The 17,876-nt window shown below is 41.3% G+C and overlaps 1 protein-coding gene across 1 annotated transcript; it reads left to right on the top strand.

Moving 5' to 3' along the window:
- Positions 1-15,433: 15,433 nt before the first annotated feature.
- Positions 15,434-16,738, top strand: LOC310935300 (thyroxine 5-deiodinase-like; the record flags this gene model as incomplete). The annotated part of the gene is made up of 1 exon (XM_083899163.1): positions 15,434-16,738. The coding sequence occupies one exon, from the start codon at positions 15,434-15,436 to the stop codon at positions 16,238-16,240; it is 807 nt and encodes a 268-aa protein (XP_083755289.1). The 3' UTR covers positions 16,241-16,738.
- Between the last annotated feature and the right edge of the window lie 1,138 nt (positions 16,739-17,876).

Here is a 17,876-nt window from a genome sequence, read left to right as displayed (position 1 = left end):
ATTTCTAAGAGTGCTGTCTATAAGCACTGGTGGAGAATAGATTGACTGATGTGTGCCCTGGTCCACTGTGCTCGGTGGATGGTAACAGCACTCAGCTGGTTAGTATTAGGAGGTTTTTCAGTTTATTTTGCAGATAGTTTTTAGCATAATGAGCAATTTAGCAAATTTGTCCTGGCCTTAATTTCACTGTTGTTATTCTTCTGGGTACCAGCTTCGTCTATAACCAGCCTGACTTAGTATACATCCAGTAATAACTTGTGTCCAACTTTCAGAAATTTGAATTAGTCCAATTTTAGTCAGACTAACATGTTTACATGTATCTTTAAAGTCCGCTTTAAATCGGACTAAGATAAACATATGTATGACTGTATGTAGAACTCCTTTTCAGGGTCGCTCAACGGTCAAACCCATCCAGACAAGAAAGACAAGCGTCTTCATTATCCTGGCCCTGATTCAGACAGATGTGACCTTTTGATCTGTTCCCTTACACTTAAAGTGGCCAACCCTTAATCCTGGCAGCATTACGTATTTAGAGCACCGGAGAAAGCAGGACAGAAAGGGTCAGGGCTATTTCTGCTGCCTTGATCAGGCTTATAGTTTTGGACTGTTTAATATTAAACTTGATGGTATGTTTAACTCAATCCAATCACCACAAGGACAGATTTAAAAAGATTCCAGCCTAATGATCTGGAAGAGAAGCCCCCTCCTTTGTCCTACGACTGTTGAATAAACGTCTTGTAGCAGTTTGTATTGCACTCTATATATATATTATAATAATATCATTGACCCACCTTTGTTTAATATCTGTTAACATTTATTTAGCTGCATACTCAAGCAAAATATTGCTGGATTTGCTTTAGTAAAACTCTTGTCCTGTACTGATAGTTGTGCCCCAGTTTGTTTGTTTTTTTCTGGGTCACGGTTACATATTAACAGTTTTACAGTCACAGACGGGGACACCTCAGTTATTATTAACGTTATCTCGGTCACATTTTTGCTTAGGTTCAGCCACATGAATGAGCTCAAACATGTAAAGTGACCTCAACCCTTTCAAACGATTTTATGAAAGATGTACATGCCCACAAAGATAGCAAAGATGCATGGTGATAAGCACCGTTATTTACCTCCTTTAACGACAGAGAATCTTAGTCCCTGCCGACATATAGGGCAAAAGGCGGGCTACACCCTGGACGGTTCATCACTAGTTCATCAAAGGGCCACCATATAGAGACAAACATCTAAATCCCCACATATCCAAAGAAATAAAGATAGAAAAATGACATGTAAATTATAAGTAGGATTAGTTTCCTTCAAGCTAGAATCCTCCCCTCTGGAGTGAAGAGTTCAAGGTTCCTGAAATGAGTCCAAACCATTCTGCAGATGTACAGTTTAACAATAAATACAACATTATTTTTGCTTCTCTCTATGGGTCACACCCCAGATCACCTGCTCTTTTATTGATCCACATCTTTAATTTGGCTGGATGCCATTCCTTGACGCAACCCTCCCATTTATATGAGCTTGGTACTGGCACTGGCATCAGAGTGCCAAAAACCATTGAGTTCCTGTTGACACCATTTATCTTACGCTATCAGCCAGACTTTATTAAGGATGTAAACGGTATGTACAGTACATCCCATTGGTGTCATAAAAGAGCTGCCGTACCCACATCTGACTGGGTCTGGTAAACAAACCCAGTCAGATGTGGGTGGATCTCAGTGCAGTGCAGGTACCTGTGCAGGTGTTATTTCCCCAAGCACCACTGCACTGAATTATGTTCTCAGTCTATTCCAGTGTAGTTTATTTCTATTTCTAACGTCGTCTTCCTCTCATCATTCACCAGTGTTGAGTAACGCAAAGGAAAAAAATACCTCGCACTCTCTGTTCTGACAAGTGCCCTGGGTCGAGTTTTCAATCATCATTCCTGTAATGCCACATCCTGCTGTGCATGTGTGTGTGTGTGTGTGTGTGTGTGCGTGTGTGTGTGTGTGTGCGTGTGTGTGTGTGTGTGTGTGTGTGGGCGGGTGTCTTCGGAGCTCAACATATGTGTCACAGTAGCTGGCAGCACAGTTGTAACTTGAACTCCCGTCACATTTCCATCACTTTGTGTGTGTACGTGTGTCATCCATCAGTCACACACACACACACACACACACACACACACACACACACACACACCCCAGGCAGTGACTCTGAGACTCACTGGCCTCGTGTGACCCCCGATGCTTCTGTGTATCCTCTGACTCGATGCCTCGCTCCCTCCTGCTGCTTCTCTGTGTATTAGAGTCGTCGCCCGCTGTTAGAGTTAAAGAAAAAAAAAAAAAAGGCTGGCTCCATGACTCCTCCTCTGTTTAACATGTTTCCCACCGCAGTGCACTGGGGATAGTGTAACGGCAACAGAAGGTGTGAAGTGAAACCCCAGTCTCACTGGTCAAAAAAATAATAATAATAATAATACTGGGTTTAATTTAGTTTCAGACCAGTGGGAATGAGTTTAATCAGAATGACTCAAACCCCAGGTGAAAACATGTATTTCTTCCTCGTCTGCTTCATTTTCCTCCACCACCCACGTGTTTTGTTGCTGTTGTGTTTATATGAGGTCTTTCTTCCGCAAATTTTGCCCCCAATTTAGTTGTCGTTACTGCAGTTCAGCAGCAGTGAAGTGACGCCGTATCTTTCAGCGACGTCTCTTAATAATGTGATGAAGTGTGTTAGATCATGTGTGAAAACACACACAGAGCCCTCTCTCTCTCTCGTTTCTCGTAAGCCAATGGAGGCCCGCAATGAATTACCGTTGATAGTTGATTAATCCAGGAGCTACTAAGCTTGTTAAATGTTTATTGGACATTACTGGATACAGATCAATACGTGTAAACTGTAGAACTGCAATCTGATCATTAGAATTATTACAAATGGGATTTCTTTCTGTTTTTTTTTTCCTTCTATTTTTCCTTTGGCGGCCCTCAGTCCAATGTTGGGTTCCTAAATTGGCCCTCAGGTATCAAAAACTTTGAGAACCCCGGCTGTATATTATAAACATCTCTTGGATGTATGATAAATGGCAAATGTCTCGTTTGGTTGGATCAGCCATTAAAACCTCACTCATGTTTTTGTGGTCCCCCTGGAATTGTTGTATCGCGGAGCTCCGCTTTGTCCGTAAAACACGTGAGAGTGCTGGTGAGGGCAATGGTATCCGAAAAGTGGAAATCCGTGAAAAGTTCTATTCTTGGCTCCACAGTGCAGCACAGAGTTCTACACACACTTCCAGCCTCAAAAGGATTTATCTGTCCAGTGGACACATGTTATATGACGGCAATGTGTCTGCTAGAGCCTGCAAATGATCACTTTCCCAAATGCTAACTGCTGTTAGCTCCCAGTAGTCTCTGTGGCTGATGTCATTTCCATTTTTTACTTTTTTTTGTTTTTGTTTTTTTAAAGAGATACTACTAAACAGAGCGTTCTGAACAGGGCTGTTTTGGCAGGGTGATTGAACTGCTGTGGTGCTTTATCCATCCATTTTGACCAAAGCATGTTCATTAGGACACCAGGGAACTAGTTTAACTTGGAGAAATAGGGTATAATATGCCCCCTTTAAAATGTGCTTTACCGTGAAAGATTCCAAACATTAAATGGATATGTGAATTGTTCTGGTCATTATCCAGAGACGTTGTGCCGTGCACAAGGAGCAAGCGAGTTTGGGTTGTGATAACATTTCAACACAACCTCCTTCATGTTTAACAATGGTGCAACCAAACTTAAATCAAATAAGGATTTCCAGTAGCTGGAGAATCATCTGTTCTGACAAATGTGAACATGTGGGCTGAATAAGAGCAGGAGGAGCAAATGATGGCTTTAAATTTCTAAAATTCAAATATAGATACTGTATTCTACAATATTGCATTTCAGCTTAAAATGATGTGATATCACCGACACTTTTTTCTACAGATGAAGGGAACTAGGACAAATGACATCAGCAAAGTAAGTGTGTTCTTTTCTAATAGACACATACCTATAGCTCATGGTGGTGCTGTACGCTGTGTTTCTTCATAAAGATTTAAAATAGATTTCTCTAACTGTGACTCATCGTCTATGTGGTGATATCAAACATTGAAAGTCATCAAAGTTGTTTAACCTCGATGACTAAGCGAAGCACTTTTTCGCAACACTACCCTCTGAAGGGTTCGAGGCTCGCTGCTCTTTCATCCTCGTAAAAAAGATGCATTTTAAAACTTCATTACATAACAGAGAGTTGGGCTCGCTCACGTCTCCATGGTAACAGCGGTATAAACAGCCTGTGGCTGCTCTGCATTCAGCCGTAACTCCTCTCATTTCATAAGCAGCAGCGTGTGTCAGCGCTGCCCCATGTGGGTCACAAACACCGGGTGATCGTCTCAGAAACGCTGATTTTCTGACGAAGAGGATTGAAATCGAGCAGCTAAAAGTTAAACTGCTTGACATGACCGACATTTTTTTCAACACATACATTCATTCTAACTTCAAAAAGAAGGAGCAGTTACGTGTTCTGCAATTTCTTGCAGACAAGAGGAAAAGGTCACACTATTACATAAGCCTTATCACATCAGTCCAGAGCTGATAATGTGTCATAATTAATGCACATATTACACAATATCACATGCTGAGAACAGATTGTTACGTGTGGAATCCAAGACTCAGATTGTAGAATTGTCTCTGTCTCTCTTGCCGACCAAAGGCTTTTTCTCCCTGGACCATTTTGTGTCGTCCTTTCTCTGGGACTGGACGGACTCTGCTTTGTATCTCTTACAGTAATGAGATCCTATATTTGCTTTACTCTGATGAGTGGATGAAAACAGAGCTGATCGGAGCTGCAGAGCCAGACTCCGATCTCTGATCGCTCAAAATTGTTAAAGGTTGTGGTCAAATTCTGCCCTGCAAGAATTATTTGTGTTTGTGAACTTCACCCCCCCCCCGTCCCCTGTCTTTGTACTTTTGGGAATGCTGAGTCTACACCTGCTCCAAATGAAATGTGCCCTGGAATAATTGTTGTTATGATTTGGCAGTGTATGACTAAATTCAAAGACATATGACAGCAAGGAAAGACAAAACGCACACACATGCAGATCCCCTCCCGTCTTGTTTCACTGTTAAAGTTTAACAGTGTTGGACAGCCACGCGTCGCATGAAAAAAACAAAACACACATGACATTTTGACATTTAAATTGCCCCTACTGATGAAGAACTTGCAAGCAAAGAAGAATTCCTTCATGCCAGAGGGAGTTTAGCAGCTCAGCCTCAGCTCTGTGCAAGTATGTGATCCAGCAGCCGCATAAATTAGAGTTCAGGTCATGTGAGGTGAGAGCAGTTCATGAGGGAGCAGGAAAAAGTGGTGTCTGAATTATGCAGACGTTTGCTCACGTAGCTTCTTAAAGAAATCTATATCACCTTTTATTAAAGTGCAAAGCGCTTTTTTTTTTGTGGGTGCACTGTTAACCATATGTGGCTTGTTACTAATTGACAGGTTAGGGTTTTCACATGGTTCGCGTTACTATCACCAGTTTAGCCGACAGATATGGTCAGGGAGGGGCAAAGGTTCAAACTGAAAAAAAAAACAAGCTAAACTAAAAAATATACATATATGAAGTATTATTATTTATTTATTTTCAAATTAAAGGAATGTGCAGCCTTGGCAAAGCTTCTCGTATATAATGAGTAACTGAAGAAGAAGAAGGCTGAAGGCTGTAAAATCAATGACACATTGTCAAGAGTGAGAACACTTAAAGGACAGGACAGAGAGGAAAACTGCGTTCAAATCAGACGTTCACAAGGAACCAAAGGAAGTCGTGCTGCGTTACGGTCGATCGAAACACACGTGAATAACTCATTAAATGAAAATTAGTACACCCTAATATTCAGTTTTTTCATTTAATAGTGTAATAGAACTGTAATGTAGTACATCAAGCGTATATTGTTTTATAATCGACACAAAAGATCAATGTTTTACTTGAAAAATGCTATTCATGCAAGCATACAGAACTTTATTATAAATCCTGTCATCCTGTTTTTATATATGCTGTGTTTAGATAAGTGACGCTTATATAGATGTGTTAAAACTTCACATATGATTGATTATCATCTTTGTGGTGTCGTCTGTGGAGTAGTGGGAATAATAAAAGACTGACATGATATAAATCAGGTTGAAATCCGGAATATCAGGCAAAAAAAAATAGATTTCCTCAATTTCTGACAACAAAAAAACCTTTGTATTATATACACTACTAAGTAAGGGATATTGGACAAGAATATCCCTATGAAAAGTTCATGCTACAGTGATATTCTACAATGAAAGCAGGGCATTTAAATAGCTTGTTTATCTCAAACAAGAGCTAACAACAGTGGTGGCAACACCACAACAAAAAATCTCAATGTCTCAATAACTTGATCAGTTTTAAAGTGTCTTGGTCTCATGATGTCAACATGTGAACACCACAATGAAGAGGACTGTTGTCACTGAACCACTACACCAGACAGTCACCTTGTTAGAGAACAGCATGTTATTCAATAAGTATTAAAACACTGAACAATTGATCATGTGCGTTCAGAAGTTTAGAGAGTTCACTTGTAAAGGTTATAGTACCATTTTAGGTGCATTCTGAAATTGAATCCCTAACATTTTGTGAGTAGCGTATACATTTTTTTTTGCAGGGATGTGAACACTGACCGCTCTGATGAACTGCACAGTCAGAAATCCCCGCCTGCAGGTTTGCTTACTACAGCTTTGACAGGGGGAAACAGGCCTGGCTGTAATTCGTCTCCATAAAATGTAATCTATTCTTTAGATAAACATCGGTTCCTTGAGACAGAGACGGCCTTCACCTGTGCTTCGCTAACCAGCAGTCGGACTCGAGAGCGGCATCAATCATTTCATTTAAACTAAAGAGTCGATGTGTCTGACGGGCTTAAGGCTATACACAGGTCAATTTAAATCTGCTGTGTGTGAATAAAACGTATATTGACTCTTCAATGAGAGAGGAAAGAGCATTTTAGGTGTCAGCTCTCAATGACAGTTTCATTTTCCAAGTGGGTCAAATAAACAAGGACATTCTCTGTTATCGTGCCCCAAAAATAACAAACGTTACTCCAAACATACTACACACACACACTATCTTCACTGCACACAACTTGAGACACAACATCACGAGACACCTTTAATGGAAACCCTTCTATAATCATTTGTATTTTGGAGAACAAGCAGGTCACTTTCACAGCTATCGCATCGAGCCTCGTCCGATTGCACTTTGTCCCCCCGGTTTTATCTGCTTCGTTTTGGTGGTGTTTCTGGACGAAAAGTCAAAAGAGGCTCCTTTCTGATTACACTGATATAACTCAGGGTAACCCTTTTCTCCCACCGACTCTTAATCAGTAGAACAGATTAGTTCCTTTTTTTTCCACGGCTAAATGACCGGGCTGAGTAAAAATAACCGTCTGTAAAGATGTGCCGTTTGGTGTATCAGCGCTGCTCTCGTGGACAAAAGGACTCGGGTGATCCGAGGTGATGTATCAGTGTGCATCAGCTCCATGCAGCCACAGCGGCCTAGAAGGATTAGCCTGAGAAGGACAACGTGACGGTTGCTTAGTAACTACAAACCTGCTCAAGGGCTCGACAAAAGGGACAGGGTTCTGTTGTCAACGCAAACTGTGAAAAAGTGCAACTTTACCTTCAAACGACGCGGCCTGTACGTGTATTTTCGCATTAACAGGTGTGTGTGTGTGTGTGTGTGTGTCCGTGTGTGTTTTTCAAACGACCCAAATGGTCAGCGTGTTCGCAGTGGTTTTTTCGTCTGGGTCTCAGCTTCAGGCTCTGTCCAGGGCTGTTTTTCCTATTCTGGGATGTCCTTGTATGACCTGCGTTCCCATGCCAAGATTCAGGCTGTGTCTAATGAAAGCAAGGTTCCAGCAGTTTATTTCAGAAAAAAAGAGAAAAGAGAAAAAGCAGAATCAAGTCTTAGACCGCCAGTGTTTCATTAAGCTATACTTGTCAAGCTGGCGGTCGAGAATGTGAAAAGTAGCTATGGGATTGTGGCGGCAGAAGAGGGGGGCTTTGAAAAGAGGAATAGTGTTTACGCAATGGAAAGAGTTTCGGCGCTCTTTGATTTCCCTTTTAAGCGAAAACACTTTGCTACGTTTAAACGGCTAATAAATTCAATTTGTCATGTTGTATCGTTATTATTGCGTTGTTTGTTGTGCGCATGCATGAATTAACCGCGCAATCAACGACATCGCGAAACGACATCATTTAGCGAGACTCGCAAACAAAAAGTCGAAACAGATTAACGAATGGTGAAAGTGATTGATGTGAGCGTGCGAGGGAGATGTACCCGCGGGTAATTCAGGCGGTAACAGTAAAAGTAAATCATTGCCCTACTCTTCCAATCTCATTAGTAATCATGTGCTTAGAAGGTGTTCACCGGTCAACATATGTGTCTGTGTGTGTGTGTGTGTGCTCTGAGGGATCCATGACTGAGTGTGTGTTAATGAGCTTATGTGACTTATTATTCCTGCGATGACCTCCGGGACCCGTGGGTTCACACCGGCTGATCCAAGAAGTCGTAATTATTCCCGAGAAAATCAGATTCCGCCCCAAGAATGCAACGTTGGCCAGCAGTTGTCCACAAGTCACAGCACACATGCTCCATTCTCTCTTTAGCCCGAGTGTAAACAACCGAACGACGCCAGTGGTCTAATCCAGATCGCAGCAGTTAAACAGAGCCGTACGGAGAAACCACACACACACACACACACACACACACACACACACACACACACACACACACACACACAGGATCTCGTGATTAAAGGGCCGTTAGCACCCAGTTCAGATGTTGATATGTTTTAGGAACAAAAAAGACGGCACATGCTTGATATCGTTTTTGTCTACACTACAATTCAAAAAATTTGGGGTCACCTGTACAATTTGTTTATGTTTTCCATTAAAAGTCACACTTTTCTTCGTCAAAAGAGTTGCACAATTAATAGAAAATATAGTCAAGACACTGACAAGATTAGAAATAATGATTTTGCCCTTTCATCAAAGAACCAGCAAAACTGTTTTCAGCTGTGCTAACATCATTGCACAAGGTTTTTCAAGGGTTCATCATCCAATAGCCTTCTAAAATGATTAGCAAACACAATGTACCATTAGAACACTGGAAATGGGCCTCTATACACCTATGTACATATTCCATTAAAAACCAAACATTTAGAATAGTCGTTTACCACATTAACAATGTATAGAGTGTATTTATGATTAATTTAATGTTACATTCATTGAAAAAAAGTGTTTTTCCTTCAAAAATAAGGACATTTCTAAGTGTATATGGATTGGATGGGAGAGTAGAAGAGATGCAGTCAACACGCTTCACCTGCACGTCCACACTCAATTTCATCATCCGTCATCATTTCTGCCGTAGGCCGTGATCAACACTCCTGCACAGACCGCACGAGCTGAATGAGCGTATAGCACAGTCAAGAGGTGGTGGTGGTGGTGTGCTCATGTTTGGGTCTAGAGAGACAGAAAAAGACGGTCGGTAACCATGGCAGTGAGCACGAGGTTATGCAAGGACAAATCCGCCGGTGCCACCCATTGAGCACAAGAAAACAAGACAAGACATACGAAATGCGGTGGAACGTCTGGCGAGAAATCACCACCGCTGGAATGGAATGTGAGATCAGCTCACAAGACTGATGCGGACCCTCGTTTTTTGGTGTGATGCAGAAATGCAAAGCAGGGGGGGGGAAAGTATGAGCCGTGTCTTAGATGAGAGGTGAAACGTCAAAAAAAGACAACGATCTTCATTCCTGAGAACTTTCACAGATGAGTATCTCATCAGTCTGCTAAATTGGTGCCCACGGCCTGTTCCTCTGCACATCAACATCTTTTCATTCAAATGGAAAATCTGCTTGCCCCTTCTTTTTTAATTTTAATAATCACAACTTAGTAGAGTTGCACAGTGTAAAATGCATGTCAGATGTGCACGGAAAGGTCGTTGCAAAAACCCTGGTACGAAATGATTCTTTTCAAACATCAGAGTTGCTTTGATTCCACCCTATCACAGGACAACAGTTAAATCACATCAGCAGCAACTAACTCGTGACACAATTAAGACGACTTTCATTCAAGAAATGACGCTTTGATGAATGACACCAAGAGCTACACTCAGTGGCCACTTTATAAGATGTCCCATGTACCTAATAATGTGTCAGATTACTGTATATTACAGTTCATTTTAAACATTTAGCGGCAGGTCAGAGTTTAGCTTTGTTTTTCCTTGTTCAAAAGCTTTCCGCCATGATCACATCACCATGTTCTCTTCGCTGTCGACGAAGCCTTGCATTCATTTATACTACTTTGTTTATTAAACAAACCAACATCACATTTGCACATGTCCAGGCAAAAGGGAGCAGAGATGTGTGGCTGTAGCACATCTGCTTTTCTCAGTCATTTTGGGAAACATCATCACAGCCACAGCTGCTGAACAGTTCCGCGTCCCCTCCAGTGTGATTGCAGTTTGCAGAGATGTATGTGTAAAAAAAAATTCTAATCAAATTCAAATCTAATTGGTCCCTACAGGTTGACGAACATTCGGTCAAGCTGGCAAGTAGCTTATACACAGATATAGCTCTGTTACAACTGTATATTAATTATAACCACATTTTTGTACTCGGTTCAGCTCAGTTTTATTGATCCAAATGTATCGATCAGCTGACCGAGCCACGCGGCTGCACGCCTCGAAGTCTCCGAGTTCTGCCACGTAGTTCTTCTTGGTTTTTCTGTCCACTAACAAGCGTCAGTTCATTGAATCTGCTGGGTTTCTCATTCTCTCTATAGTATTATTCGAGTGCCTGGAGGTATTGTACGTTGTGATTTTTGCGTCGTATCAAATCGTGCATTCACAATTCCACCCACGGGTAACGCAGGAGTGAATCACCTTCATTTACCACATTCATCTTAGTTAAAGCTCACATAGAGTGGTCCTGTTGCACATTTATGAGTTATAGAGGTCTACTCACATACATTAACTTTTTTTATGGTCAAAAACCTCCTATTTGCTGTAAATGAGCCGATAGAAATCTCACCTTACTGACGCTCTCCTCAGCCGCGGTGTTTCAGACTGAAATCTCACACCCAGAAGACAGAGAACCGATGTTTACGTAACCGGATCAGGTTTTTTCATAGCTCTCTCTGAGCCCGAGATTACAATAAAACACAGCGTTCTCAGCAATGCTGAACTGTTTGTTTAGAACCTTCAGGGCTTCTTAAACAAGGTAATGATGCAGACACACACCAAAAAAAACAGCGTTAATTGGAACTTCCTCTCTACGTTCGCTTTAATAATGTGTGTACCAGCTAATTTTATATAAAGTACAAGAATCCCGTCAATTTACAAAATGAGCAAACACTTTTCCCCCTTTAAAACTGAGAGTTTGAGCCACGTGCACTTGACTTGAAAAAACTGTAAAATCTGTGATATTGTTTTAAAGGCCTGCGAGTGTCGACCATGACACCTTAAAAGTGCTTCTTGGATTCTCGAAGTGGTGAATAATTAAATAAATTAAAGAATAACTTCAAATTTGTATTTTTTGTACTGTTAGTGTTAGTGTAGCGTGGATGTTTTTGGCAAACCACAGATATGAGGTCCACATGGGGAGTTACTATAAAGTGGATTTATCTCTCGTTACCATCTCGTCTTTGTCTTTCAAATGTCACGCTGTTCCCAAATAATGAAATGTTATCCTTTGTGAAAAGTTACATGTCAGCTTAACCTGTGAAACAGATTAGAACAGAATTATTCCTGAAAGCCTTGTTGTTTATCTGCAGCTCTCCTCAGTGTGCCGAAGAGATTAACGGTCGCATAAACACTAAAATCTGGATTGCAATGAAGAAAAAGTCAAGAAAGATGTAGTGTTTTCTACTTTGAATGAACAAGTAATTCAAAAGTCTGTTATTAAAGCTGATTAAACACTGAATTTCAGCATTTAACTTGGCTTGTTAATGTGTAGTATGTCATAGTATTTGCAGGCTACGTTGTGTTTGAGTGATTTTCTTCATGAAGACGTGAAAAGTTACCAAAAGACACAAATAAACAATCTGTGAGCACAGCCAGAGCCTGTTGTTTTGTGTGATCGTCTGTTTGTTTGCTTCCTGCCCTGAAGGACTTGAGCATAGTGATAAAGGCTTGTATTCACAGATTTCACAGTTGTACTGTGGTGGATGTCATGTTATCACATCTGAGAGAAATTATGACCCACAGTGAATAAAAGGGCGATCTTTGTTGTCTAAGTTTATCTCGGACTGACGACACGAGAAACCCCAGTCACACTTTACAACAAGGTACTTTCATTATTCATTTCTGAATTAATAATGAGTTAATTGTTAGTTAACAAATGTTGCTGTAAGTACGTGCTTTTGCCCATTTTTCCACAATAACTTTCAATATCTGGCAGTTATGTACAATGTCCTGCTTGTTAAAGTATTATATTAACAATTTGAAATAAAGAAAAGCAAGGTTTTATTTAGGGAAAAAACACTGTAGAGACGAAACCCAGATTCTGTGTCATAAATTTACAATATAAAACACATTTAAAATAACAAAAAAATGGTGACAGAGGCGCTGATTCGACGGTTTTTTCAGAAACCACACAAACCGTCTCGTCATTACGGTAATGCAAAGTGCGATATGCTCGGTGTTAAAGGGTTAATTAATCATCCATTAATCTCTATCTAACGATTCATACATCTTTTTTGTGTACCTTATTGTTCCCGACTGTTTCTTCACCTGGTTCCTTGCAACTCTGATTTTCAACACCCCCCTCATCTCAGCTGATGACCATACGACTCACAGAGAGTAATAAGAGCCAATCACACACTGTCTGAAGTGATTCCAAAGACACACACACTGGTCACACGGTCAACGAGAAGGCACTCAATAACCCACAGAACTTTGCAGCAGCAGCAGTCAGGTTAAAATTGAAAAGCCTCTCAAAGGAGATTTTGAGACACAATCAAGTACATTTGTGCACACACACACACACACATATATATCTTTACCACATTTATTTGTTGGGACCGAGCATAATGTCCCCCACGATGAAAAATGTCCCCACGACAAAGGTGTTTTTCCAGGGGTTGGTCCACACAAGCATAGAAAGACAAGAGCACACACGCACACACACACACACACACACACACACACACACAACCTGTGAATGTACCAGAGGACTACACCACCTCTTGAATCATCCTCATTTTTCCTCAGGCAAATGATGAAGGGCCTCTTCAATCATTTTTTCCTGCAGATTGTTCACGTTAAATATATCTATGTTGTCCTTAAATGTCCCTCCACCTCTGCAGCATCACCTGGATGTTTGTTATTGCTAATTCAATTCAATCCTAATATATCTATAGATAACCAGTCCTTATCAAAGGAATATTCTTATAATTCTTGTTACTCAAATGTGGCTCACATTTGCGTTCACATTGGTCCCTGTTGACATCCATACATACGCCTGGTTAATCATGTGTGTAAGTTCACGTTGATACTTTGAACTCCCCGACTTGTTAATGGATCACAAGAGGGGTCACGCGGGGCGAGGGTCACTCTAAGATGTGATGAACCTAAGATGAAAAGGGAACACTATGTTCAAACATGCAGTTATCAACAGTGTAAACAGGAGACGGGAAATTCCTTAACACAATGTAGGATTTAAAACAAATATCAGACCGTATATGTAAAAATTTGCATTTTCCTGATGTAAATAATTGTTATTGCCTGTGTGTTGTGAGCATGTAGGTCACACTCACATGTCAAAGCGCAATCCGTATCATGGATTAACCATTAGCTTTTTTAGCCACACGTGCACAAGTCAGGGACAAGGACAGGTTTGACAGGTGAGACAGAGGTGAGTAGACTTTTTTTTGGAGAGCAGAAACGCAGCGTGAGCGGTCACATGGACGTCGCACCATCTCCACCTGTCGTCAAAACTGGAGTGCATAACCTTTAAATATAAACAAACACCATTGTTCTCCGGCTCCACACAAATCTTGCCATGTTTCCCTGTATCACAGTGTTAAGGACAGGGCTGTCAAACATGAATGTGTTAAAATGTCACTATTGTGATCACAGTGTGCTCATGGTGTGAAAAACTGTATTAGTCAGTTTCAGACACCTGTGACTAAATGTCTGGTGCCTTTGTAGATCCACGGTATGCACACGTGTAAAATGTACCATTTAATGGTAAAACTTTTGCATCATATTGTTGAAATTGCACTTGTTTTTCGTTACGTTTTGTAAAAAAAAACACTTCATTAACTGTAAAACAAAGGGAAAATGTTGTTGTTTATAGGCTATTATGCTATTATTTAACTGGTCTGGCTCAAATTGTGTTGTATACGAGCCCCCGAACTATAAACGTTTGACACCCCTGGTTTGTCACTCCTACAGAAGTGGATTCTACTGCTCTTTTGAAATAAACAACTGCTGTATACACACAAACGCTCCCTCTGGTTAAGAGACACCATCTTCAGATAAAGGATGTGACAAACAAACAGACAAAATCACCAAAAAGCTATGCACTGCACCTTCAAAGAGAGTGCAATAATGAAGCTGACCTTTAAATCACATTAAAACACCCACTGTGGTACATTTATTTATTTGAAGTGAAATACATTTTCAGAAAATCATAAATGACTAATCATGTTTTTATGATGTCCTCCGTGTGTCTGGAGGTTTCTGCTCTGCCAGTGTTTTAGGTTCATCCTGCTTCCTCTTCCTCTCAAGGTGCTAATGAACACTTTATTATAGGCACAGATCACTGCATGACTCATCCAGCCTTTTCTACTCCGTATGAAACCAACGCCGTCTAGTGGCCACGGAGGCTCCTGCACTTCAGTTCAGCGAGGTCTGATCGTTGACATAAGTGAAGTCACGTCTCTCTCTTTCCATTTCTTCTCCAGACTTGTGAGACGAAGAGTGCCGCTCATCTACAGCCAATTAAATCTAACACGAGTGTCTCACAAATTAAATGAAAAACATTATGTTTTTTTTTGTTTTTTTAATAATCCTCATGCGCACGAGGACTTGAAGACACTCGTACAAGACTCTGTGGAGCGCGCGCCTCTGTGCTCCACTCTGGATCTGAAGCCCAGAGTTGATGGGAGGTAATCCCCACCATGTGAGGGGGCGGTGCGGGTACCGGAGGCGTGTTGTTTGTGCGTGCGTGCGCGCGCGAGCGTGTGTGTGTATGTGTGTGTGTGTGCTTTTTTCTTTTTTTTTTTCCATTATTCAAATGTTGCTGTACCTATAAAAGGAGTGCCTGCGTGCGTCAGATACTTTTCTCCAATGGGTAAAGGTGACTAAATAGTTGTCTCTCCAGTCGCATCCTATCTACAGGGGAAGAGATGACGCAGGACTCCGGTGGAGTCCAAATGGCTCGTGCGCTGAAGCACGCAGCGCTGTGCCTGATGCTGCTGCCCAGGTTCCTCCTGGCCGCTGTCATGCTGTGGCTCCTGGATTTCTTGTGCATCAGGAAAAAAGTGCTGCAGAAAATGGGAGAGCGGCAGGACAGCCCGGAGGACCCGCCGGTGTGCGTCTCCGACTCCAACAAGATGTTCACGCTGGAGTCCCTCAGGGCCGTGTGGTACGGGCAGAAATTAGACTTTTTCAAATCAGCGCACCTCGGGCGCACTGCGCCCAACACCGAGGTGGTGCTGGTCCAGGAGCGGCGGCGGGTCAGGATCCTGGACTGCATGAAAGGGAAGCGACCGCTCATTCTGAACTTTGGCAGCTGCTCCTGACCGCCATTCATGACGCGCCTGGCCGCGTTCCAGCGCGTCGTGAACCAGTACGCAGACATTGCGGACTTTTTAGTTGTATATATCGAGGAGGCGCACCCGTCGGACGGCTGGGTGAGCTCGGACGCGCCGTATCAGATCCCGAAGCACCGCTGCTTGGAGGACAGACTGACAGCCGCACAGCTGATGCTCAGAGAGCTGCCGGGAGGGAACGTGGTGGTGGATGACATGGACAACTCGTCCAACGCCGCGTACGGAGCCTACTTTGAGAGACTTTACATCATCAGGGACGAGAGGGTGGTGTATCAGGGGGGCAGAGGTCCGGAGGGATACAGAATATCCGGGCTGAGGAACTGGCTGGAGCAATACAAGAGCGATCTGATGGATTCCCGAACAGCGGTGCTGCATGTGTAGTTTAAGATGCTCCAACTGTGTCTGAAGTGCTCGTTCTGCTCCAAGTGTCCAAACATCCACAGTGCAAAATATTAAGATGCTGCTATTATCAAATGTTCACATGGCACATTTATTATTATTATTAATTTTTTGCATCACAATTTTCAGAACACAGTGTCAAAATTGTACTTGATTTGTTTTTTTCAACTGACTGCTCATATAGCGATTTTCTTTTATTTATTTTTGTATTTTTTATTTCGTATGGAAAAGTCTTGAACCGGTTGATGCTGGATTCAAATAGTAATCACTCTATTTTTCTACAGTGTGTGTGTGTGTGTGTGTGTGTGTGTGTGTGTGAGAGAGAGAGAGAGAGAGAGAGAGAGAGAGAGAGAGAGAGAGAGAGAGAGAGTGCGCGTGCGTGCGCGCGTGCACGTGTGTTAATATCACACTCCACTCGGATGTTTCTATGAAGTTCGGTTTTTTAAAGGCGCAGCCAGAAAACCGACACTGATGTCAGCGACACCGGGAGCGGGTCCATGTTAACATGTGTGTCCTCGATGAGAGTGAACAAAATGTTGAATGTGAAAAATAATAAATAAATAAATAAATAAATAAAAATGTCACATGATCACAAACATTTTGACTGTCGGCTGTGGAACAAACGTGTGTGTGTGTGTGTGATGTTCTCCAAGAAAATCATGTTTTCTTTTTTCATGTGAGGCCAATTAAAAAAAATGTTTTTATTTATTTATTAAGCAAAATTCAGATGACGTCATAGCCCTCTCTTGTTTTTTTCGCGATGTTTTATAATAAGTGACAGAGAAGCCACTTCACCACCCACTTTCTCACCCTCACAACTAAAAAAATTAAAAGTTACACAAGCAAATCTTGTATTTACTTCCACATAAATTCATACACTCATTTTTGTAGTAATAATCAACAACAACAAGTCTACCAATTTACTGTTGTTGTTTTTTTTTGTGTGTGTTTTTTTACACACTTTTAATTCAGAATTCGTGATATTGGTCACATAAAAACATAATGTAAAATTCAGAAATAAAAATTAATTGTGGTCTTAACAGGCAAAATGGCAGGTACTTGAGCACCACCTGGGGTCAATCTGTGCACACAAGGGGTTCATAATTAATCCTGTTGTGTTTTTATTTTGATTTGTGTAATTCGGCACACAAAAATGACAATAAAATAAAACCAAATAAAAACCAAACAGGGAGAAGCAGACGCTCTGTTGGACGTATATGAAGCCTCCACCTAAATATGCAGATAAATGACACTCATGTGCTACTAAAAACAGTAACATAATATATAGAAGAAAAACTCCATTCAGTGTTTCTCTCCTCTGGCCTATTCAGGTCAAAGTGACCCAGCATTAGCACAGTAATCTACAGCAGTGACTCAGTCTAGTTAAGAAGTTAACCCACTTTCAGCCAAGACTCAGGCTAAAAAGGACATTTATTTATTTATTAAGTATTATGTATGTAGAGTCAAACAAATAGTTAATAGTAAATGTTACATGTTTTATGTTTATTCATTTTACCTGACTTATCATAAATCATACATAACAGCACGAGTCCACTGTGATACTGATCAGTGTGAGGGAAACAAAAGCAGGATTAAGATGGTATGAGTTGGGATGATA

This window comes from Microchirus variegatus, assembly GCF_963457635.1.
Source record: "Microchirus variegatus genome assembly, chromosome: 12".
Lineage (NCBI taxonomy): Eukaryota > Metazoa > Chordata > Actinopteri > Pleuronectiformes > Soleidae > Microchirus > Microchirus variegatus.
Note: the sequence above shows the minus strand (reverse complement) of the source record. Positions and strands in the feature narration are given on the sequence as shown.